Source organism: Myotis yumanensis, unplaced genomic scaffold, assembly GCF_028538775.1.
Source record: "Myotis yumanensis isolate MYYU_CA2020_CCGP unplaced genomic scaffold, mMyoYum1.0.hap1 SCAF_12, whole genome shotgun sequence".
Classification (NCBI taxonomy): Eukaryota; Metazoa; Chordata; class Mammalia; order Chiroptera; family Vespertilionidae; genus Myotis; species Myotis yumanensis.
This window is the reverse complement of record NW_027223763.1, coordinates 2,325,994-2,351,908: the sequence shown is the minus strand read 5'-3', so window position 1 is coordinate 2,351,908 and position 25,915 is coordinate 2,325,994. Positions and strand designations below refer to the sequence as shown.

Genomic DNA, 25,915 nt, shown 5'->3' with positions numbered 1-25,915 from the left:
GAGGGAGGGGTGTTTGCAAGGAGCAGGTCTAGTGGGGCCTGGAGTTGGCACTGGGTGAGGAAGGGAGTGGGAGGGGAGAGGACAGCTGCCCGCAGTCCCCCCAGGCTGCCCGCGGTCCCCGTAGCTTGCCCATGGCCACAGTACAGACCCCTGGGCCGGAGCTCTCTCCTCCAGTCTGGGCACCTGGGTCCAGCGCCATCTTAGGGTGCAGGGCCGGGTGGGGGCTCTGACCCAGGCCCAGGTTGCAGCAGGAGGCGCCCTGGAGCCTGCCCACTCCCACGGCCCCTGCCCTGGGAGGAAGCGTCCAAGAGTAAACAGCCCGATGGTCCCGCCCAGCGGGTGTCACATTCCTCACCGACCAGCTTCCCGGCATCTCTCCCCCCCAGCTGGCTTTGCTGAGGATGAGGGAGCTTCGCCCCCCGGGGACATGCGTGTGGGGAGTCCTCACCTCTGCCTGCCTCCTCCTGGGCTGCTGGGGCCTCCCTGGTGTCCAGGTGGGTGAGTGGGCAGGAGCCCGGGACGGAGCTGCCAGGGCGCTGACACGGGGCCTGGGAGGGGTGGCTGCCTTGGCAGAGCGGGGTGTTCTTTCAGCTTCTGGGCTCGCTGGGCAGATCTGCGCCTGGGTTTACGAGGACGGCGGGTGCTCCTTGGAGAAGGCCCCCCCCCCCCGCCCCCGCGTGCCCAAGTCCCCTTGCTGGGTCTTGCTCTGGCCCCACCCACTCCCTGGGGTCTCCCTCCCCTCACTGTCCTTTCTCTCCCGCAGGGACTGCTTCAGGCTTTCGAGCCCCAGGAGGTGACTTCCCACTCAGGCCCTGATGCTACCTTCAGAGGTACTTGTCCTCTCGCTGCCCTGGCGAGGGGAGCTTCCCAGAGCCTGCGGGGTGTCTCACTATTGGGGGGATAAGATGTTGGGATCTTCATTGAGTTGGGGGCTGGGATGTTGGTATCTCCATCGAGTTGGGGGCTGGGATGTTGGTATCTCCATCGAGTTGGGGGCTGGGATGTTGGGATCTCCATCGAGTTGGGGGCTGGGATGTTGGGATCTCCATCGAGTTGGGGGCTGGGATGTTGGGGGTCCTGCTGGGGGAGGCAGAGCCGCAGCATGGCCCCTGTTCATGAACTCCGTTACTTCCTGTGAAGCCCCTAGAAGCTGGTCTGGGTGTTCTGGACGGAGCGGGGCTCTGACCCCAGGGCTCTGCTCAGTGTCTCAGGGCACAGCCACTTGTTGGCTGGTCCCTTCTGCTCCTGGGCCTCCCGAGAGCTGACCGATTTCCAGGAACCCTCGTGGCTTCTGGCCGTGGATGTAAATATTTATGCTTCTGTGAGAAGCAGAGTAGGCGCTGGCCCCATCCCAGCCACAGCCTTCACCCCCCGCCCCCCCAGCCTCGAGGGCCGGCCTGGATCCTCCAGGACCTGCTCCTGTCTGAGTAGGGCCCCTGGTGACTGTGATCCAAAGTCTGGTGGGGACCAGAGGTCGGGGGGCTAGTGGTCATGGGAGAGAATTAGGGGGGTCCCCTTGTAGCGGCTTCCCTGTGGTCAGAGACACACTGACCGAGGCCTGTGCTGCGCTGGGGGTGGGGTGGGAGGGGCAGTGGGGAGACCTCTGTTTCTGTAGGACCGGCGGGGCTGTGCTGTCCTGGGCTTTGCTTGGTGACCCTGTTCTCCACTGTGTGTCCAGTGTGGGGTTTTGGGGGGACCAAAAGGACATAAACGCCATCACTGGCTCCTGCCCGGGCCCCACGCTGCTCCCGAGGCCCCGAAACGCACGGTCACTATGGGATCTCAGCCCCTCAGCTCCGCCCGCCCTGATCTGTCCTGAGGCCCAGCAGCTTCTCTGCTGCTGGCTGCCCTGGCGCGCGGCTCTGACAGTCACAGCATCCGTGACGGAGATCCTGGGACCTCTAGACTCTGAGGGGTCAGAGGACACGATGTCCTCAACTGTTTGTGGGTGTCTGAGGCCAGGGCGGCTCCAGGAGGCCGGGCAGGGCTGTGAGGGGAGGGCACACGCAGGCCACTCACCCAGCTGTCACTGTGCCCAGCAGGCAGGCGCTCTCATGTCCTCCCCCCACCCCATGGGGAAGCTGGGGTCCTGTGGAGAGCAGCCACAGCATCTGGACAGGTTCAAGCCTCGGACTAATGAGAGGGCAGGTCCTCTCATGGCAAAGCCACGTGCAAGCCCCAGCCTGGAGGGCAAAGCCCTCCCAGCACAATTATAGCCAAAGGCTGTGGCTGTGAGCTTGACCTTATGGTCCGAACCTGTGGCCCCAGGTGGCTGAGTGATGTGGGCTGCGGGAGGTGCAGCAAGTGCTGCCAAAACAAAGCTTGATCAGGTGCATGCAATTGAGTAGATTCGAAACCCACGAGAATGTTGTAAACATCTTGACCACGCCCTGGCTTTGCCTCGTGGAATCTGGCTTGTAGTCTGTGGCGCTGTAGCTAGCTCTCCATCAGAGAGGAGAGCGTCCTACCCACACCCAGCTTTCCTCTCTCGTCTGTCTGTTCTCAATGCTTCACCCCCCTCTCAGGCTCACCGAACGTGGCTGAGCTGGCCGGGCCCGCCCACTCCCTAAGCGTAGGTGGCAGAGACAGGACTCTGCGTGTCTCCAAGCCCAGGAGCACAGGGTGACGGGTAGGCGCCACCTGCTTTCTAGAACCTTCCATCTCAGCCCTGCCTGCCCCTCCCTGCCAGGCCGTCCGTCCTCTCGCCTCCGGAGACACGCTGCCGCGGGGAGCGTGCTGCACCTGGAGCTGCTGGTGGCCGTCGGCCCCGACGTGCACCAGGCTCACCAGGAGGACACGGAGCGCTACGTGCTGACCAACCTCAACATGGTGAGTGCTCCCGGGCGGCGCCGGCCGCGGGCGCGGGGCTCTGCATGCCCCCCAGGTCCTCGGAGCCGGGACACTGTCCCCGGCCGGGCTGTGGCGTCAGGGGGCTGGCTCATCTGGTGTGAGAGTGTGAATTGACTCTGGTGTAAATCTGAGCTGGGGTCACCCATGGGGCTCGGCCTGGGTAGGCAGAGGGGTATCTCCTCTTTCCTTCCTCCCCTCTCATCCGGGAACCCCTCTCCGCTCCCTAGTGCACCCCACAGCCTCTTGCTCCTCGGGCCCCTTTGCCCGGGGGACCCTCAGGTTTGGCCTTTTGCCCAGATCTGTGGGAACCTCGGCCAGTGCTGTATGACAGCCAGCGGCTGCCCCCCACCCCGGCCTCTCAGTTCCTTTTCTGTAGGCACCCCCTCTGCCCGCCTCCCCTCCACTGGCTTCCAGGGAAAAGGTGGGGCAAGAGGCGGGACTCCAACAAGCCGGTACCTCCGGGACACGGGGCAGCCCGGGTCCCACTGCGTCCGCAGGGATGTGTGCCCGGTGCCCGCGAGCGGGTCCCTCTGCACCCGCAGGGGTGTGCGTCCGGTGCCCGTGAGCAGGTCCCACTGCGTCCGCAGGGATGTGCGCCCGGTGCCCGCGAGCGGGTCCCTCTGCGTCCGCAGGGGTGTGCGCCCGGTGCCCACGAGCGGGTCCCACTGCGTCTGCAGGGGTGTGCGCCCGGTGCCCGCGAGCGGGTCCCTCTGCGTCCGCAGGGGTGTGCGCCCGGTGCCCGCGAGCGGGTCCCTCTGCGTCCGCAGGGGTGTGCGCCCGGTGCCCGCGAGCGGGTCCCTCTGCGTCCGCAGGGGTGTGCGCCCGGTGCCCGCGAGCGGGTCCCACTGCGTCCGCAGGGGTGTGCGCCCGGTGCCCGCGAGCGGGTCCCTCTGCGTCCGCAGGGGTGTGCGCCCGGTGCCCGCGAGCGGGTCCCACTGCGTCCGCAGGGGTGTGCGCCCGGTGCCCGCGAGCGGAGGGCGCACACGGACACGTGCACAGAAAGGGAGGCGGGCGTGATGGAACCTACGGGTCACACTCACCGTGGAAATGGCTCTGGCTAAAGGCTCAGGGACATTAAGGAACGGAATCTCGCTGACTGACCCAGGCCTGCTGCCGGGGGCGGGGGCGTGAGGTGCTGGCTGGCGCTGCCCCCTATAAGCCGCCCCCTAGAGTGTAGGGCACTTAGCGCCACTTGGTCCCCAGCCTCAGGCCGCACCGCCCCCCCGGCCGGCCCCCCCTAACCTGGCTCAGGGCTAGAATGAGCCGCTTAGGACACAGTTCCTGTCGGTCCCTTGGGAGCTGTGTGTTCAAGCTTTGGGCGCCTCCCCCGTCTCACCTGCGGAAACGTGGTCAGCGAGCCCAGCTCCCGGGTCAGTCCCCTGTTTTATGAGGCCCGAGAACAGCTGGGCGGTGGGTGTCAGACTGGCTCCTGTCCGGAAAGTGGTCGTGGTAGTGGCCCCTGCCATCCCCTCGTGCCAGCTGCGTGGTGCCCAAGTCCAGCAGCAGCCACGGAGGCGTATCTCCATGGGACAGATGAGAAAACCGAGGCTCCGAGGTTAGTTAACAGGTAGGAAGCGAGGAGCCGGATCGGACGCGGGTCAGCCGAGGCCAGGGACAGCCACGCCTCAGTTAGCGGACACGCTGGCGCAAGAACCAAGTACAAGTCAACCAGGGTCAGCATCTTGACAGGCGTGTGGCGGGAGCTGGGAACCCAGGGGCCTTCCCACGGTGGCGGGGGGTGGGGGGGCAGGAAAGGGCTCTCGGGGGCATCATGCCACCTGGGCATGGGCAGGTCACGCAAGCAGACGTGGAGAGAAAGCTGTTTCTGGAAGATGAGCGAGGATGAGGAAGGACGGTGAATCGGCTGGGACAGCGCAGTGTTCGGTTGGAAGGTTCTAGCCCAGCCATGGGCAAACTACGGCCCGCGGGCCGGATCCGGCCCGTTTGAAACGATTAAAACTAAAAAAAAAAAGACCGTACCCTTTTATGGAATGATGTTTACTTTGAATTTATATTAGTTCACACAAACACTCCATCCATGCTTTTGTCCCGGCCTCCGGTCCAGTTTAAGAATCCATTGTGGCCCTCGAGTCAAAAAGTTTGCCCACCCTTGCTCCAGACTAATGACAATTTTCCGAATCCAGTTGTTTCAGGTTTTTCCCTCTGTGTCGGTTGCTCTTCCTGAGCCATAAGCAAGGGCAGCGGGGAGGGAGTCCAGAGCACAGCTGCCCGCCTCCCTGGCTGCCTCCCAGCCCAATGCCCAGCGCTCGGGGTGCCCCCACCCACCACGCCGAGGAGCACCCTCTCCAGGCCCGTCCCTGGGGGCCCTGGAAGTCAGCTGCTGCTGGGGGCGGCTCCCCCACCCACGTGTACTCTCCGTCTGCCCATCCACAGGCGTCGGAACTGCTGAGGGACCCGTCCCTGGGCGCCCAGTTCCGAGTGCACCTGGTGAGGATGGTCATCCTGACGCGGCCCCAGGTGGGTGCTGGGCCCAGCGCCTCTGCAGACCCGTCCTGTCCTCTCCGCCCCTTCCTGGTGCCCAGCGCCTGGGGGCCGGCAGGGCTTCCGGGCCACCCGCCGGGCCCCAGCGCGCCCGCACCTGTGCCTGCCGTGGGTGGGTCCAGTAACTGCGGGCTCCCCCACTGCTGCCCAGGACGCCCCACAGCTCACAGCCAACATTACCGCGTCACTGCTGAGCGTCTGCGAGTGGAGCAGGACGGTCAACCCCCCGGATGACGCGGACCCCGCGCACGCCGACCTGGTCCTCTACGTCACCAGGTAGCCAGCTCCCCGTGCAGGCCCGCCTCTGGGCACTGCTCCCGCACAGGGGGGGCGGGGGTGGGCATCTCAGCGGGTTTGCAGAGACGCTGGGCCCCACGTGTGTCTATTCTGTTCCCGAGGTTTGACCTGGAGCTGCCTGATGGCAACCGGCAGGTTCGGGGGGTCACCCAGCTGGGGGGCGCCTGCTCCCCCTTGTGGAGCTGCCTCATCACTGAAGACACCGGCTTCGACCTGGGGGTCACCATTGCCCACGAGGTCGGGCACAGGTATGTGGCCCCACAGCAGCCCCCACGCTCAGGCCAGGGAGCTGACCCGGGCCCCAGGAGGGGAGGTGGAGGCTGGCAGGGGGCCCTGGACGCAGGAAGGAGCCTGTACCCTGGACCCCCGTGTCCAGGGAGGGTGGGGGGCAGGGGCTGGGGAATTGGATACTTCATGATTACTGAGTAACTAAAGGCGATTAAAAAAAACACACAAGCAAAATAAACTTAGCAATTAGAAACGGAGGTTTGTTGGAAATTCAGGTAAAGAAAAACTAAGCTGTAAAAATTACCCCAACCCCACCACCTAGAGATAGCATTTGTTTGTAGTTAATATTTAACTTTGGTCTTTAATTTATACGCACACAGTTTTTTATTTGCAAAATTAGGATTATACTGTATATTGGTTTGGTACCTGCTTCTCATTTTTAATCCTCACCTGAAGGTATGTTTTTATTGATTTTTAGAGAGGAAGGGAGAGAGAGAGAGATGGAGAGAGAAACATTGATGTGAAAGAGAAACATCAGTCGGTTGCCTCCTGTACACGCCTCAACCGGGGATTGAACCTGCAACCTAAGGATGTGCCCTGACCGGGAATCGAACCCAAAACCGCTTGGTGTGTGGGACATGCTCCAACCGGGGAGCCACCGCGCACAGCTGTCACCTGCTTTTTCATGCAACAATGCACTTCGCCCAACATGCCTCCCGGGTCTTTTAAACTGTCTTGTGCGCCATCACTTAGGTCATTGGTCCCCTGTTGGGGTTTTCAGGTTGTTTCCAGGTTTACCCGCTTGTGAACATGACCCGTCTTGTGGGCCAATCTCTGCTCCTCCCTCCATCACCGGCCTGGGTGGGGTGGGGGTTTTTCCTTGCTGACTTTCAGTCCTTTTTTTTCTTTAAGGGGAGAATGATGATTTTTATTTTTATTTTTTAAAATATATTTTATTGATTTTTTACAGAGAGGAAGGGAGAGGGATAGTTAGAAACACCGTTGAGAGAGAAACATTGATCAGCTGCCTCCTGCACACTCCCCACTGGGGATGTGCCCGCAACCAAGGTACATGCCCTTGACTAGAATCGAACCTGGGACCCTTGAGTCCGCAGGCCGACGCTCTATCCACTGAGCCAAACCGGCTAGGGCTGACTTTCAGTCCTTTCAAATGAAAGGAAGTAGTGCTGAGACTCCTCCGGTAAAAGATGAGTCTATTCTCTATCTTCCTTGCCCACCTGCTCCCCTTCAGCCCCTCTGAGGGCTTCTGCGGAACCCCCCACCCCCATCGCGTGGGCGGCCCAGGCCCCCAGAGGCTGGAGCTGGTACCCCCCACCCACACACATACACCAGCTCCGTGTCCTCCCTGCATCTTCACCTGCTTCTTCCCCATCAGTCCCCCCGCCTTGTTTGGAGGGAAGGGGTGTGGAACGCTGCCTCCCGCTGGGAGAGTAAGGCTGGTCAGAGGTCCGCACACCCTCTGGGACCTTCTATTGAATCTCATGCACAGCCTGCATTTGACAGCCAGTCCCCTGGTCAAGAACGTGATGGGGGGGGGGGGGGGCGCGCCCAGGGCCCTGGGTCCCTGTCCTCCCCAGGCTTCTAACACCCGGATCGGTGCTCTACCGCCTCCTGATATTGATCAATCAGCAAGGGCAGGCTTGGCGGGAAACGGAGGCAGGGCGGCCCCGTGACTCGCTTACCTGCCGAGTTAGCTGGTGGCAGTGCCAGGGGTCCCTACTGGGCAGGATGGGACTCTGCCCGCCGGGCCAGGCCGCTCTCAGCGCCCCGCCTGCGCCTCCTCGCAGCCTCGGCCTGGAACACGACGGGGTGCCCGGCAGCGGCAGCGGGTGCGGGCCCCACGGCCACGTGATGGGGACTGAACGCGCCGCACCCACCCCAGGGGGCCTCGCGTGGTCCCCCTGCAGCCGCCGGCAGCTGCTGCACCTGCTCAGGTAGCGCACCCCTCCGTCCTCCGCCACCCCATTCCTGCGCGACCCTGCAGTTCTCCCCCATTGCCCCATCCCTGCGCGCACTCACCTGTCGGTCCCCTCCCCTCCCCGAGTCCAACCTCCACCTGCCTCCCCTGCTCCTGATCCCTCCGCCTGCTCCCCCTCCATGATCCCTCCGCAGCCCCCTCTCTGCTCTCAGGGCCTCTACTGCGCTTAGAGCTGAGCCTTGTCCCAGCCCTGCCTCCGCTCATGGTGGGGAGCAGGGGCTGAGAACTATCGGCCCACCTGAGCCCCCCCTTTGTCCCACCCACCCGGGGCCTGAGCCAGGGGTCTTGTCACAGCGCAGGACGGGCGCGCTGCCTGTGGGACCCGCTGGGTCCGCAGTCCGGGCCTGCGGGGCGCCCTCCCCAGGCCCACCCAGGCCTCTACTACGGCGCGGACGAGCAGTGTCGCGTGGCCTTCGGGCCTTCCGCGGCGGCCTGCACCTTCACCCCGGGGAACCTGGTGAGTCTGGCAGCGGCTGCGCCCAGCTTCCCCCTCCCAGGGCTCCCCCGCTCCCCTCCCGGGGGCTCCTCCGCCCGGCTCAGGCCCCAGCGTGCACTGTGGGCACCCCGCGCCAGACTGTCTTAATTCTGGGGCAAGGACGCCACATGTTCGTTGTGACTGGGCCCGCCATCATGTAGAGCCGCCCTGGCAGGGCCCTGAGCCCAGGGACTTGGACCCTAAGGAGGCAGGTACCGAGGGCCCCTGCCAGAGGGGGGGTCCCGCCGAACCCCACAGTGGGAGCGCGGAGGCAGGAGGCGGGGTGAAGGGGCGGGCTCCCCAGACAGACTTCCTCCCAGGGCTGACTGGACGCCGGGGCCCTTCCTCCTTAGAAAACACAGAGAATAACCTCAGTGTCATAAAATGTGTTGAGCCCTTATGTGCTGGCGTAAACACAGACAGATGAGGTGACAAACTGGAACATCACCTTTGATCTGAGAGTTTATTTTTTCTTCTGATTTTAAAAGAGAGGAAAACATTTTCACGGCCACTCAGGACCGTGGCCACTGTCCCTCCTCCCGCTGCCAGGGCCACAGGGCGTGTGGCTGTCCCTGCCCCGCAGCCGAGAGGACAGTGAGGCTGGACACAGACCTGACCGGCCCCGGGGGCCTGTGACGGCCTCCCGTGTCTCCTCAGGACGTGTGCCAGGCGCTCTCCTGCCACACAGACCCCCTGGACCTCAGCAGCTGCAGCCGCCTCCTCTTCCCGCTCCTGGACGGGACCGAGTGCGGCCCCCAAAAGGTCAGCGAGGGAGGAGCGAGGAAGGCAGGAGAGAGTGAGCGTGCGTGCATGAGCATGAGTTTGTGTGAGTGTGTGTGCATGAGCATGAGTGTGTGTGCATGAGCATGAGTGTGTGAGCGTGTGCGTGCATGAGCATGAGTGTGTGAGCGTGTGCGTGCATGAGCATGAGTGTGTGTGGTGCATGAGCGTGAGTGTGTGCGTGCATGAGCATGTGTGTGTGTGAGCATGTGTGCATGAGCATGAGTGTGTGCATGTGTGTGTGAGTGTGGATGTGCTCACACATGTGCATGCCACCTGCAGCCTGGCAGCCCTTATTCCTGGGGCAGGAGACAGGGTGCCAGGGCGAGGGCCCCGGAGCTGTGCTTGGTGCCTGTGGGTGTGGGTGTGGGTGTGGGTGTGGGTGTGGGTGTGGTGTCCGTGGGGACGGAAATTGGTGTCGTTCCTTGCAGTGGTGCTCCAAGGGCCGCTGCCGCTCCCTGGCGGAGCTGACCCCCATGGAGGCGGTGCACGGGCACTGGTCAGCTTGGGGTCCCCCCAGTCCTTGCTCCCGCTCCTGCGGAGGAGGCGTGGTCACCAGGAGGCGGCAGTGCAACAACCCCAGGTGCGGGATGGAAGGGGGCGGGGGGCGGGGAGCTGCACTTGCCCTGGTTGGGGGTCTGGGTCACCTCTCACCACTGTCTCCGGGCGTTTTCAGACCTGCCTTTGGGGGGCGTGCTTGCACAGGTGCTGACCTCCAGGCCGAGATGTGCAACACCCAGGTAGGCCGGCTTCCCGGGCAGGGCCCCAGGGCGGCCAGGGCGGCTGGAGTGTGTGGCTCACAGCAGAAATCCTGTGTGATCTCTGAGGAGGCTCCAAACTGCGCCCCCAGCAGCCGGCCCCGCTGGTGCCCACGGCAGGCGCCGGGGCTCCAGCTCCTCCATGCGCTGTCGGCACTCACTGTCCAGGTTTGGTTTTATTTTTTAATCCTCGCCGGAGGATATGTTTTTATAGATTTTAGAGAGAGGAAGGAAGAGAGAAGAGAGAGAGAAACATCGATGTGAGAGAAACACTGATCAGTTGCCTCCCATACACGCCCCGACTTGGGGGTTGAACCCGAAACCTGGGCATGTGCCCTGACGGGGAGTCACACGCACCACCTTCCGGGGTGTGGAATGGCGCGCCAACCAACTGAGCCCCCGGCCAGGGCCGGCTGTCCAGGTTTGGGTCACGGCCATCGCAGTGGGTGTGAAGCGGGGACTGATCCCTCTGACGTTAAGGTCTGAGAGCTGCCTTCCCACCTTCTCTGGGCGGCCCCGGGGGGCCAGACCTGCAGGGAGCCCTCGCCTGGGCCCGAGGTGGGGGAGGGGGTGTGCGGGCAGCTGAGGGCCGGGTCCCGCTCAGCCAGTCCGCTCTGAGCCTTTTCTCTCCGACGCCTCCCGCCGAGGCTCTTGGTGAAGCCTTGCCTGGCCTTTTCTGACGCGGCCTCTAGAGGCGGTGCCTGTGAATGGCCCAGACCCTGACCTCTGCGGTTCGGGCCATGGGCCTGAGCGGTGTTCTCTGCCCGCTTCCTCTGCCCCGTGTCCTCACAAACGCTCCTGGAATTCCCCGTCGGCAGAAAAAGGCTCCTGTAACCCCCATTTTACAGAGCAGGGAACAGGTGCAGCCAGGAGCCAGGCTCAAACCCTCATGGCCTCACACTCAGGGTGCCTCCCTGTCCCCAGGTGCAAGGGCCCCATGCCCTAGCCCCCAAGCCTGGGACCCCCTGCCCTAGCCCCCCTGCCCTAGCCCCCAAGCCCGGAACCTCCTGCCCTGAGCCCTCCTGCCCTAGGCCCCCAAGCCCGGGACCCCCTGCCCTGAGCCCCCCTGCCCTAGGCCCCCTGCCCTGAGCCCCTCAGCCCTGGGCCCCCTGCCCTAGGCCCCAAGCTCGGGATCCTGCCCAAGCCCCCACCCCAGCCTCCATGCCTGTCCCCTGCCCTGCCTGGCAGGCCTGCGAGACCACCCAGCTGGCGTTCATGGCTGAGCAGTGTGCGGAGACCGAGGGGCGGCCGCTGGGCCTTTCTCCAGGCAATGCCTCCTCCTACCGCTGGGGCCCAGCCGTGCCTCACAGTCAAGGTGGGGCCCGGGGCTGCCCGGGAGCGGTGTGGGCGGGAGAACCGGAGAACCGCGGCCACCATGGCTCCCCGCGGTGGACAGCAGGTGTAGGCTGTGCATCAGCATAGGGAGCTTCCTGGCTCGGCCCTGGGAGGGGTCTCCCGTGAGTCCTGGCTCCCAGCGGTGCGCTCCCTGCTCGGCTGCTGGGAGGACAGTGAGGTGAGGCGGGGCGCCGGGTGTGCCCTCGGCTCCTGGCTCAGCTGCACGTGTTGCCTCCTGGTTGCGAGGCCGCCTCGGGAGGAACATAGACTCTGGCACATGAGCAGCGGGCGAAGCGGCGGGTCTGGCAGGGCGAGGGCGCCTGGAGCCTGCTTCCCGGGTCACCGCCCTCCCTGCCCCCACCCCGCCCCTGCGTCAGCGTCCCTGTCCCTCTGCCTCCCCAGGGGACGCTCTGTGCAGACACATGTGCCGGGCCGTCGGTGAGAGCTTCATCATGCGGCGTGGGGACAGCTTCCGGGACGGCACCCGGTGTGTGCCAAGCGGCCCGCGGGAGGACGGGACCCTCAGCCTGTGCGTGTCGGGCAGCTGCAGGGTAGGCCTGTGCAGGCAGCAGGCGCCTCTCTGTCCCCTGTGGCCCCACGGCCTGTCCCAGCAAAGCCGAACACGGCCTCCCTGGCGAGGCCAGTGGGGGTGGGTCCCCGAAGCAGCAGCCGCCTCACGGGATGAGGAGGGGACACGGGCCGACCTTGGGGGCAGCAGGGTTGAGAGCTGCGCTGCGATCTGGGGCGGCCATTTAAGCTCGTCTCCGGAAGGGGCCTCAGATGCCCTGTACGCGGCCCGTTCATCATGTGACTCTGAGAGCCAGTGGGGCTGCCCCTACGGTGACACACAGCCCGGGCGCCCCTGCCATCCCCTTTGCGCAGACGTTCGGCTGTGACGGCAGGATGGACTCCGGGCAGGTGCCGGACGAGTGCCAGGTGTGTGGAGGGGACAACAGCACGTGCAGCGCGCAGAGCGGCTCTTTCACGGGCGGAAGAGCCCGAGGTAGGGGCTGGCCCCTCACCCCCGAGAAGCCCCGGCAGCCCAGAGCCTCGGCGCCCCCCGCCCAGGCGGGGCAGGCAGGGTGGGGACCCTCACGTTGGCTCCGCCCTGGAGCCTCCACCGCCCACTCTGCCAGATGTTGGGAACCTGCTGTGGTTTGCAAAGCCATTGCTCAGAGCAGCGGTTCTCAACCTGTGGGTCGCGACCCCTTTGGTGGTCGAACGACCCTTTCACAGGGGTCGCCTAAGACCATCCTGCATATCAGATATTTACATGACGATTCATACCAGTAGCGACATTACAGGTATGAAGTAGCAACGAAGATAATTTTATGGTTGGGTCACAACATGAGGAACTGTATTTGAAGGGCCAGAAGGTTGAGAACCACTGGCTTAGAGGGTCAGTGGAGGACTTGGTCCCACCTCCCTCCGGCAGGTCCCATCCCTCCCCCGCCCCCCCCAAGGCGGCTCCCCCACAGGTGGCCCTCCACCAGCCTGATTGCCCGCCAAGGCGCCCGCACAGTGGGGCTGGCACTGTTGAGCCTGTTCTTGGTGCCAAAACCCACCCCCTCGCCTGTGGGGGGGGGGGGCGGGGGTCTCAGCCCTCTGCTCCCTCCTAGAGTACGTCACGTTCCTGACGCTGACTCCCAACCTGACCAGGGTGCACATCGCCAACCACAGGCCTCTCTTCACACACCTGGGTGAGTTGGCGGAGGGCTCACCAGAGTCCGCCAAACCTCGAAGGTGGAGGGCACAGTCCCCAAGATGCCCGCACTGCTGACGCCAACGTTGAGGTGGGGGTTCCCCAAACCACTGCCAGATTGGACAGCTCACTAGGACCCCCAGACTCGGCTGTTCGGGTCACGGTGGAAACGGGGAAGGACAGAATAAACCAGCCAGGAGGAGACGCCCAGGGCAGAGTCGGGGCTCTGGGCCAGCGTCCAGCTGATGGGCATGGAGTATTGCCCACCCAGGGAGCTCACCCAGGCTCCCTGCCCGTTTCTACTGGGGCTTCTATGTAGGCCTGATCGGTTATTGACTGACTGATCGATTGAGCGCTCACATGAATGGTGTCAGTCTCCAGGCTGACTCATGCCCTGTGACCCAAGGCCCCGAAACCACGTGTTTGGTCTTTCTGGTTGGCCAGGCCCCTCCTTAAAGACTCCCCCCGGCTGACTAGGCCCCCTCCCTGTCGTTGGGCAAGGCCACCTTCTTTACTCCTCAGTCTCCCTGGGGCTGTGTGTCCAGGGTAGCCCACACCTGACCTTTGAACCCAGAGTGGGGGCCTACCGGGGTCCCTGAGCTCCTGAACCGGCCCGTAGAGCTCGCGTGGGTGTGCGTGGTGGGGAGCAGGCCCCGGTGCTCCCCGGGTTCTGGAGGAGGCGCGGAGTTGCCGCTGCGAGGAAGCCTGGGGCAGCCCCTGTGTGCACCTTGAGGGGTGCCTGCAGAGACGGGGTGGGGGACCCGTTCCTGGGGCTGGGGACCCGGAGGAGGACGGTCGCAGGTGTGGCCACGGAGACGACCACCTGTTGGCCAATTCCTTAAACCAGGGCCTCCTCTGTGAAAGGGTGGTGCCCCCTCCTAGGTGGCGGGGCAGGGGGGTGGCTCTGCTGTGCTGACAGGCCTTGTTCCCCGCAGCGGTGAGGATCCGCGGGCGCTACGTGGTGGCTGGGAATTTCAGCATCTCCCCCAGCACCAGCCACCCCTCCCTCCTGGAGGACAGCCACATCGAGTACAGAGTGACCCTCACCGAGGACCGGCTGCCCCGCCTGGAGGAGATCTCCATCCCGGGCCCCACCCAGGAAGACATGGAGATCCAGGTGACCAGCCGCTCAGTCGCTCGCTCGCATGGAGCCCCTGGAGCTGAGCGGGTGGCCGGAGAGCCCGGCAGGCCCAGGGGCTGCCCCGGAGGGCGGGGGCGCTGGGCCTGGAGGAGCTGGTGCCCAGGCCAGCCAGCGGGCAGTGTCTCCAGGGAACCTGCGAGCACAGGAGGGGTGGTTAGGGGGCTGAAGGAAGGGGACCCCCCAGGCAAGAAGGCTAAGGGCGGGGCAGACCTCGAGGGGCTTCCTGGCCATGGGCGGAGTCTGGGCTTCCTCCTGGGTGTCCAGGGGCTGAGGGGCCCTGCAGTTGGAGTTGGGAGGGGCCTGGGTCAGGCCTGGCCCAGGGCGGTGGAGGAGGGAGACAGTGGGGGAAGCTGGTCTGGCCAATGCTGAGGTCAGAGGCCTCAGTCTCCTCCCCTGTGGAATGGGGTCGCAGTCCTGCCTCCTGGGGTCGCAGCATGCTTAAGGAGTCACCACCCCTTCCGGCCGCCCCCTCGGGTCTCATCTCTTCTGAGCTCACCCGGGCCCGTGCTGGGCTCCCCTCTGTCCGAGGCCCTGCCTCCCGCCTCTGCTCCATGCCCCACCCCTGCTTCACCTAGAGCCTGCGACACCTTTCGGGCTGCTGTCCTGCCCCCACCAGGCCCTGGAGGGTTATCTGTCACCACCCACCCCACCTCGGGCTCCTGGAGGCTGCGACAGGATCCCTCTCGCCGTGCTGTCCCCAGAACCTGGGTGCGGCCACCTCAGTGGTTGCTTGCTGAGCGGAAGAATGTGGGGCCTCCAGGAGGTGGCGGTGGCAGCAACCGCCAGGGAGCCCCTGGGTGAGGCCCCGTGCGCCCGTCTCCTGCAGGTGTACAGGCGCTATGGCGAGGAGTATGGCAACGCCACCCGCCCGCACGTCACCTTCACCTACTTCCAGCCTAAGCTGCGGGCCTGGGCGTGGGCTGCCACGCGGGGGGCCTGCTCGGTGAGCTGTGGGGCAGGTGAGGCCCGGGGCAGGGCGGGCCCCCGCCGGGCTTGCCCCCTGCATGGAGGTGGCCTCGCCTCCCTCTTTCTTCCCAGGGCTGCGATGGGTGACCTACAGCTGCCTGGACCAGGCCAGGAACCAGTGGGTGGAGGCTGCCCGGTGCACAGGGAGCCCACAGCCGGCGGCCTGGCCAGAGCCCTGCGCCCCCGGGGCCTGCCCCCCATAGTGAGTGCCGTCTGTGGGGCTCTCCCCTGGGTCCGGGGGCCCACGCCGCCTGGGCGGGCAGGGAGCCTCTGTGTGTGCCCTCGAGTAGCCCCGGAGGCTCCCTGTGAGGCAGGGTCCCCGCGCTGCAGGAGAGGACCCTGAGCTGCAGGCAGACGGGGCGTCGGTGACCCACCCTAGTGCACCTGTCTGCGGGCAGGACACGCGCCCCGAGCGCAGGTGGTCACTGTACGTGGGGGGATCACCTAGCTGGGCGGGCCGTGGGCGACTTGGAGGCAGCCACGGAGAGCAGCTGACGGAAAGTCCCCGGCCATCGCCGTCGCGGGCCCAGGCAGGTGTGGTTGGTGGGAGCATCACGTTAGAGCAGTGGTTCTCAACCCTCTGGCCCTTTAAATACAGTTCCTCGTGTTGTGACCCAACCATAAAATTATTTTCGTTGCTACTTCCTAACTGTCATGTTGCTACTGTGATGAATCGTAATGGAAATATCTGATATGCAGGATGGTCTTAGGCGACCCCTGTGAAGGGGTCGTTCGACCGCCAAAGGGGTCGTGACCCACAGGTTGAGAACCGCTGTGTTAGAGGCAAGGCGGTCCCTCCTGGGTGCAGGGCTGGGCAGCCGCCCGCCTGCACCTTCTGCAGGTGTCCTCAGACTCAGGTGACGGTGGGGACCTGGAGAGCTGGGGCGGGCTGGCCGGCCTGTGCCGTGTCTGGGTACCTAAGGGACACATGCCCAGCCCAGGGCAGCGAGTCAGCTGGACAGACCTGCCTGCTCCACCCCCCCGCCACCCCAGCCAATCCAGAACCTGGCAGGGCCCTACTCTGCCGCTCTCTCCTCAGCTGGGCAGCTGGAGACTTCGGCCCCTGCAGCACCTCCTGCGGGACAGGCCTGCGGGAGCGGGCGGTGCGCTGCGTGCAGGCCCAGGGCCCCCGCCTGAGGACGCTGCCCCCCTGCCCGGTGCGCAGCGCTGGCCCAGAAGCCCGCGGTGGTGGAAACCTGCAGTTCCCAGCCCTGCCCCCCCAGGTGAGCTCGGGGTGGGGCAGGTTCTCCCCGCCAGGGCTGGTCCCTGCACTGAGCCCGGCCCCCCTCAATGCCCCGTTCCCCAGGCCTCTAGCCAGGCGCTGCCATCCCGGTGACGGGCAGGGGCGGCCCAGGCCTCGGAGTGCCAGCTCCAGACTCCCTGCCCAGGGGACCTGCACCCACTTCTCTCTGAACCTCGGGGGCTGCTCAGGGAGGGGCTGTGAGGCCCAAGCGAGGCCACGAAAGAAAAGCAGTAAATGCCGCTTCTCGTCACTGTGGCCGCTGCCATGTCCTGCTGGCAGCGACCTATCACTCTGATTTGCTGCCAACCGACTGGGTGCCCAGGGCCCCGTTTTGTTACCTGTCCCTCGGGTCCTGGTGGCCCACACGTGGCCGGGCTCCTTTCCCCTCTCACGTCCCCAGCAGACACAGCGACCACCACTCTTCCCACCGAGGGCTGGTCCTGCCTCACAGTCCTCGCCAGCACACACCCAGGCAGCCGCTGCCCCTCAGGCTGGCACACTCGCTGCCCCTCAGGCTGGCACACTCGCTGCCCCTCAGGCTGGCACACTCGCTGCCCCTCAGGCTGGCACACTCGCTGCCCCTCAGGCTGGCACACTCGCTGCCCCTCGGGGCTGGCACACTCACTGCCCCTCAGGCTGGCACACTCGCTGCCCCTCGGGGCTGGCACACTCACTGCCCCTCAGGCTGGCACACTCGCTGCCCCTCGGGCTGGCACACTCGCTGCCCCTCGGGCTGGCACACTCCTGGAGCGATTCCCTGTACCTGACCTGGTGACCCGGTTGCAGCTGACACTGGCTGGGCAGTGGGAGCATCTGGTTACCTGGCAGAGGCCCCCCTTCGCCTCTGGGAGCAGGCGGTGGGGCCCGTGTCACTGCCCCTGGTGCCCAGCGCAGTGCCCACAGCGGGCGGCCGGCCCTTCAGGGAGAGGCCCGGGCTTGCTTCTTTGTGGGGCTCCTCTTTGGGTTCTTGGATATTGGGGAGCAGGTTCTCCCTGCCCCAGTGGCCAGGCTGTGCCGATGGCAGGGGCAGGGCCTGATGGCTGTCCTGTGCTGTCAGGTGGGAGGTGTCGGACGAGTGCCCGTTGGCCTGTGGAGCGGACCTGGCCGCACAGAACGTCACGTGCGTGCAGGGGGCAGACGGCCTGGAGGCGCCAGTGACCGCCGGGCCCTGCTCCGCGGACCAGACGCCAGCTGCCCTCGAGCCCTGCGTGGAGGTGGCATGTCCTCTGGGCTGGGGCCCTGTGAGTGTCCTGGGCTTGGGGGTGGCATGTCCTCCGGGCTGGGGCCCTGTGAGTGTCCTGGGGTTGGGGGTGGCTGGGCTCTTGGGTGCTTGTCGGGCTGGGAGAATGGGGAGTGCTGGTTACCGTTGGCTTCCCGGCCAGAGTGAGAGGACTGTCCTGCAGCGTTGCCTCTGCCGGAGCCCGGCCCCAGATACGCATAGGAACCGCTCCGGGCCCCTGGGCAGCCCCTTCCCGGGCAAGCCAAGCTGAGGGGGTCAGGCCCTGTCAGGGAGCTGCACGGAGGAAGGCTGCCAGGCTCCCCCTGGCGTCCGGGGCTCGAGGCTGGTGCTGCTGCTTTCACACAGAGGTGCTGGCCAACCCTGTCCGCTCGGGGCTGGGGACCGCAGGCCAGGGGCGGCAAATCCACTCCCTCAGCCCGCCCAGTGACCTCACGCTGATGCAGAGGCCAAGGGGGGGTGTGGTGAGGCAGCAGCATCGCTGGGGCCTGGAAGCGAGCCTCCCTGGGGAGGGTCAGCAGGGGCGGGGGGAGGACGGCTCCCGGGATGCTGGTGACCACTTCTTTCTCCTGAGGGATCGGGACGGTGGGCGTGGAGGTCAGAGGTGGGTGCCGGACCCATCAGCTTGGTGCTTGCCCCCTGCAGCCGGACCCCCAGCCTCTGGGGGAGGAGGCCGCACCCGCACCGGGCGGCCCCCGGCTGGGGGCTCGCGCTGCCCACGTGTGGACGCCCCTGGCAGGGCCCTGCTCCGTCTCCTGTGGCAGAGGTGAGGCCCGAACACCCAGGCTCATTAGCTAGCTCTTGCCTGCCTGCGTCTGGCTTAGTTCTAAAAAGCATTTGGGTGGCTTCTAGAAAATTCCAGCTGCACGAGGAAGTGCCGGTGTACGAGGAGATTGGGGCAGCGTGCAGACAGCCCTGCACTAGTTCAGTGATCCTCCGAGAGACAGAAAAGATCGTAAAACGTATTGGCACCAAGAGCGTGTGTCCTAAGGCCCAGAGAAGCTGGGAGAGACGGGCCCACATTTAGCTCTGAGCTCCTGGTGCCAAACCAGAGAAACAACCGACAGTACACAGTGGCCTCCAACTCCCACCGCTCAGTGCAACCTCGGCGCGCTCAGAACGGAGCCAGAGGTTTCTTTTGAGGAAGTTCCCGATGTGTTGATGGCAAACACAGTAAGGGGTGTTTAGAGCAGTTCTCCTACTGCCCCTCAGGAAACCTATGTGCCAGGCACTTCGTAACTCCCCCTCGAAAGTCTCTGAACACCTCCCTGCAAGTGAGCCATCAGCATACGAAGCACCCTGAGGCTCAGAGTGACCTAGGTCACTGTCCACGGTCACACAGCTGGTCAGTGGCAGAGCCAGTCCTCGCTCGAGCTCTTCGGAGAGCCGGCACCCGTGGTCCTGGCTGAGCCCTCCTCCTGGGCCCGGGGTCCCTGCTTCCTCCCTGCAGGCCAGACGGAGCTGCGTTTCGTGTGCATGGACTCCGCCCTGAGGACAGCTGTCCAGGAAGAGCTGTGTGACCTGGCGAGCAAGCCGGGGAGCCGGCGCGAGGTCTGCCAGGCTGCCCCGTGCCCGGCTTGGTGAGCGGGGAAGGAGACTTCGGGGCAGCAGCCTGGTCCCCCTCTTGCCCTGGGCTGTGGCCGTGCCCGGTGACCTGTGGCGGCGGGCGGTGGGCAGGTGCCGCTGGCTGTGCACTGTGTGAGGCGGGACCGTGGACGCTCCGTCCCCCTGCCTCACTCCAAGTGCTGGCCGGTGCCCCGGCCCAGCCGCCTCGAGGAGTGCAGCCCGGAGCCCCGCCCCGCCAGGTGGGCCCCTCCCCCAGGAGGCAGGTGGTCCGAGGGGTTTCATGGGGCGATGGGAAAAGCGCATGGCCCGGATCCGGGTGCTGTGGGCCCACGTGGTGGGTGGCTCGTTCTGTCATCGCCTGCTCCTTACTGAGCACCCACTGTGCCAGGCACTGCTGTGGCACGAGGGGTCACAGCACTGAACCGACAGACAGCACCTCTGCCCTCCCGAAGCAGATGCTGGGGACGGGCAACGGGCGGTAAGTCGGACAGACAGGAGACGGCCAGTGACGGGTGTGATCGTGCACGTGGCCAAGGCAGCGGGAGGCGGGCCCCGGGGTGGAGAGGCTGGGATCCCTTTGGACACAGACATCTTAGCAGGACCGGGGTACCCGGCCCCCTCCCACTGCCTTTGGACACCTGTAAAATGGGTTCTTCTGATGTTCTCATCCACTGTGCCAGCCCCTCAGTGGACCCCCAGAGAGAGTGCCTCTGCGGGCCCCTCCTGGTGGGGAAAGGAGGGGACCCCTGGCTGCTCGGGGTCCTCCCCTGACTCCGCTTTGCCGCAGGTGGCGGTACAAGCTGGCGGCCTGCAGCGTGAGCTGTGGGGGTGGGGTGGCGCGGAGGATCCTGTATTGTGCCCGGGCCCACGGGCAGGACGAGGACGAGGAGATCCTGCCGGATACCCAGTGCCAGGGGCTGCCTCGGCCAGAGCCGCAGGAGGCCTGCAGCCTGGAGCCCTGCCCGCCCAGGTCAGCAGCCCCGGGGTGTCCAGCAGGTGGCCTGAGCTCCGGGGTGCAGGCGCCAGGCCAGGGCCATGGGGACTAAGAGCTGGCCCAGGGGCTCAGGACACAGTCCTCAGAAAACGGGACCAGCTGGCAGGTTGTGCCAGGTGCCAGAGATGGCGGCCAACGCATCAGCCGCGCTGTGGGTTCTCACAGGGTGTGGGTGTGGGTAGCGCTGGGCAGATGCTTCATTGGGTGGAGGAGGCAGATGGGGTGGGGCCTGAGGTGGTCCCAGTGGGGAGCCAAGCACCAGGCACACAGGCGGAAGGGTGCTCAGGCCAGTGGGGGGTGGGGGGATAGGGGGGTGGGGCTGGGGCTCTGAGACCAGGCTGGGGCCACGGGAAGGGCACACACTCCCGCCTCGTCCACAGGCCCCATGGTTTCCTCATCGTACGTGTGCATTTTATTTGATTTTAAATAGACTTTTATCGATTGCAGAGAGGAAGGGGGAGAGAGAGAGACATCAATGATGAGAGAGTCATGGATCGGCTGCCTCCTGCACGCCCCGCACTGGGGATCGAGCCTGCAACCCGGGCCTGTGCCCTGACCTGGAATCGAACCCTGACCTCCTGGTTCACAGGCCGAGGCTCAGCCCCTGAGCCCTGCCGGCCGGGCTGCTTGTGCACTTTAATGATGTGATGCTTTCCCGTATCGTACAGAAAGGTGACAGGGTCAGTGATGACCTCATAGTGCCATGTGTTCCTCCCACCTCTCGTTTTTAAAGAAACACCCCTTACAAATGAGACTCTTACATGTAAGCCCTTGAACTCACCTGTGATTTATTTGGGGGAAGTCAGGAGCAAGCTTTATTTTTCCAGTTTGCTAACCAGCAGTGCCTGAGCTCCTCCCGGCGGCCCCTCACCATGTCCACGAGTCCTGCGTCCGTTGGATCCACGGGAGGCGTCTGCCACGCCTGCCGGCTCCCCCTCCCCCATTCTCATCCCATATCAAGTTGTCTTAAACGGGCAGCTGTGTGACCCACCTACCATTCCTACCAAAGTGTCTGTTGAGGTCACTGCTTGTGCTAATGTCACTGTCCTTGTACCCCACTATTTCCCACGTCACATTTAGAGGTGCAGGTGATCTGGGATTTATGGGAATTTCACACACTTGAGGTCTGGCTCCCCTTGCAAGTCGCTGTGGCCACTCTGGCTCCTTGATGTTCTAGAACATTCCAGGGATGCCTGACTCAGGGCTATTCCTTCACTCAGGCTCGACTCAACAACCAACAGGAGGTGGGGCCCTCCCTGAGCACTGGTGCAGAATGGCACACGCACCCACCCACGATGCTCAGCTTTGCTTCATTATTCTTTTTTAAGATATGTTTTTATTGATTGTTTGGAGAGGGAGAGGGATAGAGAGAGGAACACCCGTCAGCTGCCTCCTGCACCCCCGACTGGGCCCTGGGACCTGTCCTGGCTGACCATCCGGGGAGCCCAGGGGCCGTGCCATCCTGGGGCCTCTTTTCCTGCAGGTGGAAAGTCACGTCGCGTGGCCCATGCTCAGCCAGCTGTGGCCTCGGCACCACCACCCGCTCCATAGCCTGTGTGCGGCTGGACCGAGGCCAGGACACGGAGGTGGACGGGGCGGCCTGTGCGGCTCTGGCACGGCCACGGGCCAGCATCCCCTGTGTCGTCGCCGACTGCACTTACCAGTGGCACCTCAGCACCTGGACGCAGGTGAGGCCGCGGCTGGGGCGGGGAGAGCCTCCGATGAGGCCTCACACGGGACCCTGGGAGCTTCATCACTGTGATGCCCGGAAGGAGATGGAGAGCAGGCGTGGGGGCGGTCGGGCACCTGGAGAGGAAGACAGCAGGCCTGGAGGCGGGGAGGGCAGTGGGCCCTCGGAGGCCGAGGTCGCAGATACAGGAAGGCGAGGGCAGACAACCTGATTCCCCCCAGACAGGCAGGTGCCACCCCTGCCCAGCACCTCCCCAGGCACTGGGAGACAGCGGGAGGTAGGGCTGGGCCTCCGCGAGCGCTCGCGGTGTAGAGAAGAAGCAAAGCAGAGCTGCCTCCCGTTGGTCAGAAGGGCCAGGGGCATCGGCCGGGAGATGAGAGCTCAGGAGGGCAGTGCCGGGCAGGAGGGCAGGGCGGACGGCTGCAGGGACAGATGGGGGGGGGGGGTGCGGGGGACAGCCATGCCTCCTGATCCCTGCTCCAGGGTCTGGAGATGCAAAGAGGCCTCGAGGGTGACAGGTAGGGACATGAGCTTGAATCCCTGCCCCTCCTCCCTGTGACCCATACATGGCAGCCTCCGAGCCTCGGGGGGTCGCTGTGGAATGGAGACAGGGACGCGCCTCCAGTGCTGTGCGGAGACTAGCGGTCACGCCTGGCCCGTGTCCCCTGTCCTCATCACCCTCGGAAGGGTCAGCCCCTCCTTCCCTCTTCCCTGCAGTGCTCCGTCTCCTGCGGGGATGGCGTCCAGCTCCGGCGTGACACCTGCCTGGGTCCCCAGGCCCAGGGGCCCGTGCCAGCCGACTTCTGCCAGCACTTGCCCAAGCCGGCCACGGTGCGTGGCTGCTGGGCCGGGCCCTGCGAGGGGCCGGGGATGCCCAGCCTGGCGCCCCGCGAGGAAGCCGCTGCTCCAGGACAGACCACGGCTGGCCCTGCCGCCGCTTCCCCGGAGTGGCCCCAGCCCTGGGCCCGCCTCCTCTCCCAGGAGAGCCCTGGGGGGGCTGGTATGTCCCTTCCTCCTCGCTGTCTGGGCGGCTGGCTGCAGGAGGGGGGCAGAGGGTGCAGAGCCAGGACCACTTTCCACACGCCCGCCCCTCAGAGCATCCAGGAATGGCTCTGTGCCCGGACCGTGACATCTGACCCCTGCAGTCCCCACCCCTCACCTGAGAGGGCTTCCTGCAAGGCCTAGGAGGGCATCACCCCCCCCCGCCCCCCCCCCCCCCCCCCCCACACACACACTCCAGCCTCCTTCCCAGCAGGGAAAACCCCAGCCCTGCTCCTGGGGCTGCCCCACCCGGAAGCTCTGTCTCCTGCCCCCTGTCCAGGTCCCTGTGGCCGGCAGCACCTCGAGCCAACAGGAGCCATCGACTTGCGAGGCGCCGGGCAGGCGGACTGCGCCGTGGCCATCGGGCGGCCCCTGGGTGAGGTGCTGACCCTCCAGGTGCTGGAGAGCTCCCTCAACTGCAGCGCCGGTAGGTCCAGGCACCAGAGCTCCTGCCGGGAAGTGGGAGGGTCAGGACCGAACTCGCCTGCCCGTGCGCCCCAGGGACTCTGCTGCCGGCCTCACCGCCCGCCGCTTGCAGGGGAGATGCTGCTGCTCTGGGGGAGGCTCACGTGGAGGAAGGTGTGCAGGAAGCTGTCCGGCCTGACCGTCAGTTCCAAGGCCAACACCCTGGTGGTGACGCAGCGCCGAGTGCGGCCGGGAGGTGGAGGCGGAGTGGTGCTGCGGTTCTCCAGCCGGCCCGCCCCGGGGGCCTTCCACAGAGGTGGGCAGGCGCCAGGGCCTCCCTGCCCTGGGGCTGCTGGGCTGAGCTGCTGCCAGCGGGGCGGTGGGCAAAGACACCCCCCTGGACACCCCCACCTCCCCACCTGCCGTGGCCGGGGCCAGTCTGCGCGAGGGGTCAGCATGAGTCTCAGCATGTGACCCTACAGCGAGACGGGCAGATGGGCTCCAGCCACATCCTCACCCCGTCCCTCAGGCCCCATAGCCCCAGCGTCCCGGCCCTGGCCTCAGGCTCTTCAAGACCCTTTGGGACCCTCTGACCCAGCCTGGTCCTGTGCACCAGCCTCCGCATCCGCGGGGCTGTTTCTCCCGTCGGGTCAGGGCTTGCCCTCTCCCAACAGCCCACGCTGGCCAAGGCCACTTCCCCAGCCAGTCCCAGAGGGTTCTACCCCCATCCCCACCCCTCCACCTCCCGCCTCAGGTGAGAAGAGGGACGCTAGAGGCTTCTTCCTTCCTGGAGACCTGAGGCCTCCCCTGCCCCTCCATGCTCAGTGGCCCACGGGCGACTGTCTCCCTTCCCTCTCCCCGCTCCGCACTTCCAAGCCTCCCACATGCAGGGGCCCGCCCAGGGGAGGCCCAGGAGGCCCAGGGGGCAGGCAGGTGGCGTCCGTCCTTGTGCCAGGCTCGGTGTTCAGCACGTTGGCACGTGTGACTTTGCTGAGTCCTAAAACCCTCTGCCCAGTGTTTGCTGTCATCCCTCCACCTCAAAGGGGGGGGAGCTGGAGCTCAAGGGTGTAACGCCTTGGCCTGGGATCACACCGGGAGGTGGTGGAGGTGGGGTTCAGTGGGGGCTTCTGCCTGGGTCCTGGCCTTGGCCACAGGGCCACACTGCCCCCCTTGCTGCTCGCCAGCTGCTCACGGCTCTGCCCCTGGCCCCTGGCAGTAGGGTCTTTCGGGGGCTCCTACATCCTGGGCCACACCCCGTCATCCCCCGCTCTCCCCTGCAGAATGTGACACGCAGCTCTTTGGCCCCCGGGGTGAGATTGCCAGCCCACTGGTGAGTTCGGATGGGAGGAGCGTGGGGGGCTGCCGCATCTTCATCGACGTGGCTCCGTGGGCCCGTATCGCCATCCACGCCCTGGCCACTGACATGGGCACCGAGGGAGCTGAGGCCAGCTACATCTCGGTGAGGCCACCATGAGGGCGACAGGAATGGCTGACTCTTGCTGTGGTCTGGACAGCTGTCCCTGGGGACGAGGACCGGGGTGCTGGGGTAGAGGACCCCCTGAGTCTACTTCAGACCAAAACCTTCAAAAATTAGTGCAGGAATGGGAGAAAAGCGCCTCCTCCACGTACTCACCGGCAAATGCTGACTGTGCCCCCACAAGAGAGAATAGAAAAGACCTAGTCCCATGTGGACAGCCCGTTAACCCGGGCCTGAAGCACAGTGTTAGAGCCGGAGACAGCTTTGCCAGGAGAGGGGCACCCCCTCCCCCATGGGGTGTGTGTGTTGGGAGAATTGTCCTCTGCCCAGTGTCAGCTCCTCTGGATGAGGCAGCCTGACCTGGAACAGAGCAGACCTGGGCCCAGGTCCCAGCTCGGGCGCCCCGGCTGTGAGCCCCGGGGAGTGGCCAGCTCCCGGGCCCTGGCTGTGAGCTGGGGGGGGGGGGGGGGGGGGGGGGGGCTATGAGCTCTCTGAGCCTGCTTCCTGGGTGGGCTGTTGGGTGAGGACTGAATGTGACCCTGAGCGTAGATCCTGGGGCAGTCAGGGCTCCACCAGTGCCGGCTGGTTTTCATTTGTGACCTGCCCTTCGGGGCTGCCCCTCTCCTCCCAGATCCGGGACATCCACAGTCTGAAAACGACCACATTCCGCGGGCAGCAAGCGCTCTACTGGGAGTCAGAGGGCAGCCAGGCGGAGATGGAGTTTAGCCAGGGCTTCCTGGACACACGTGCCCGCCTGCGGGGCCAGTACTGGACACTGCAGTCCAGAGCTCCCGCGCCCCGCACTGCCCCGCCCTAGCTGCCTCTCCCAGCACGACGGGTCCAGTGAGGGGTGCTCCCTCCAGTTCTGGGGGGGAGAGGAGGAGAGCTGAGCTGTATGAGCTGCTGGCTGCCTGGCCGGCCCCGGAGTGCTTCCCGATCTGAACTCCCTCCCCTCTTCAGTGTCGCCGTCAGCGCCTTCTCCAACGTGCACAACGTTAGGGGGCAGAAGGGGACACACTCCGGCATGGCAGCCCCAGCCGTTCAGGCACCAATAAAAAGGACGTGCGGTCTGACTGGCGTTTTCTTCACAAAACCTGTCCAGATCTGCTTGCAAGCCCGCCGCACAGCAGGCGGGGCCCCGGCCGCGGTCGAGTTCCAGACCCGTCCCTGACCTGGTCGAACCTCTCGCCACTCCTGACGGTGCTCCAGGGCGCGCGCTCACCACTGGG

At 65.4% G+C, this 25,915-nt stretch overlaps 1 protein-coding gene across 1 annotated transcript; it reads left to right on the top strand.

Moving 5' to 3' along the window:
• The first annotated feature begins 401 nt into the window (after window positions 1-401).
• On the top strand, window positions 402-25,747 carry ADAMTS13 (ADAM metallopeptidase with thrombospondin type 1 motif 13). Its single transcript, XM_070431076.1, is given in 31 exon segments — window positions 402-494; window positions 764-830; window positions 2,690-2,829; window positions 5,245-5,328; window positions 5,504-5,628; window positions 5,751-5,897; window positions 7,686-7,832; window positions 8,171-8,333; window positions 9,009-9,113; window positions 9,563-9,714; window positions 9,808-9,871; window positions 11,078-11,204; window positions 11,627-11,775; window positions 12,107-12,227; window positions 12,844-12,924; window positions 13,862-14,043; window positions 14,894-15,026; window positions 15,106-15,235; window positions 16,073-16,178; window positions 16,180-16,256; window positions 17,334-17,517; window positions 18,159-18,279; window positions 18,964-19,093; window positions 19,468-19,557; window positions 19,867-20,049; window positions 21,557-21,761; window positions 22,481-22,763; window positions 23,085-23,231; window positions 23,343-23,525; window positions 24,490-24,668; window positions 25,318-25,747. Coding segments are annotated over 31 exon segments (4,284 nt in total). The 3' UTR covers window positions 25,504-25,747.
• Window positions 25,748-25,915: the final 168 nt, after the last annotated feature.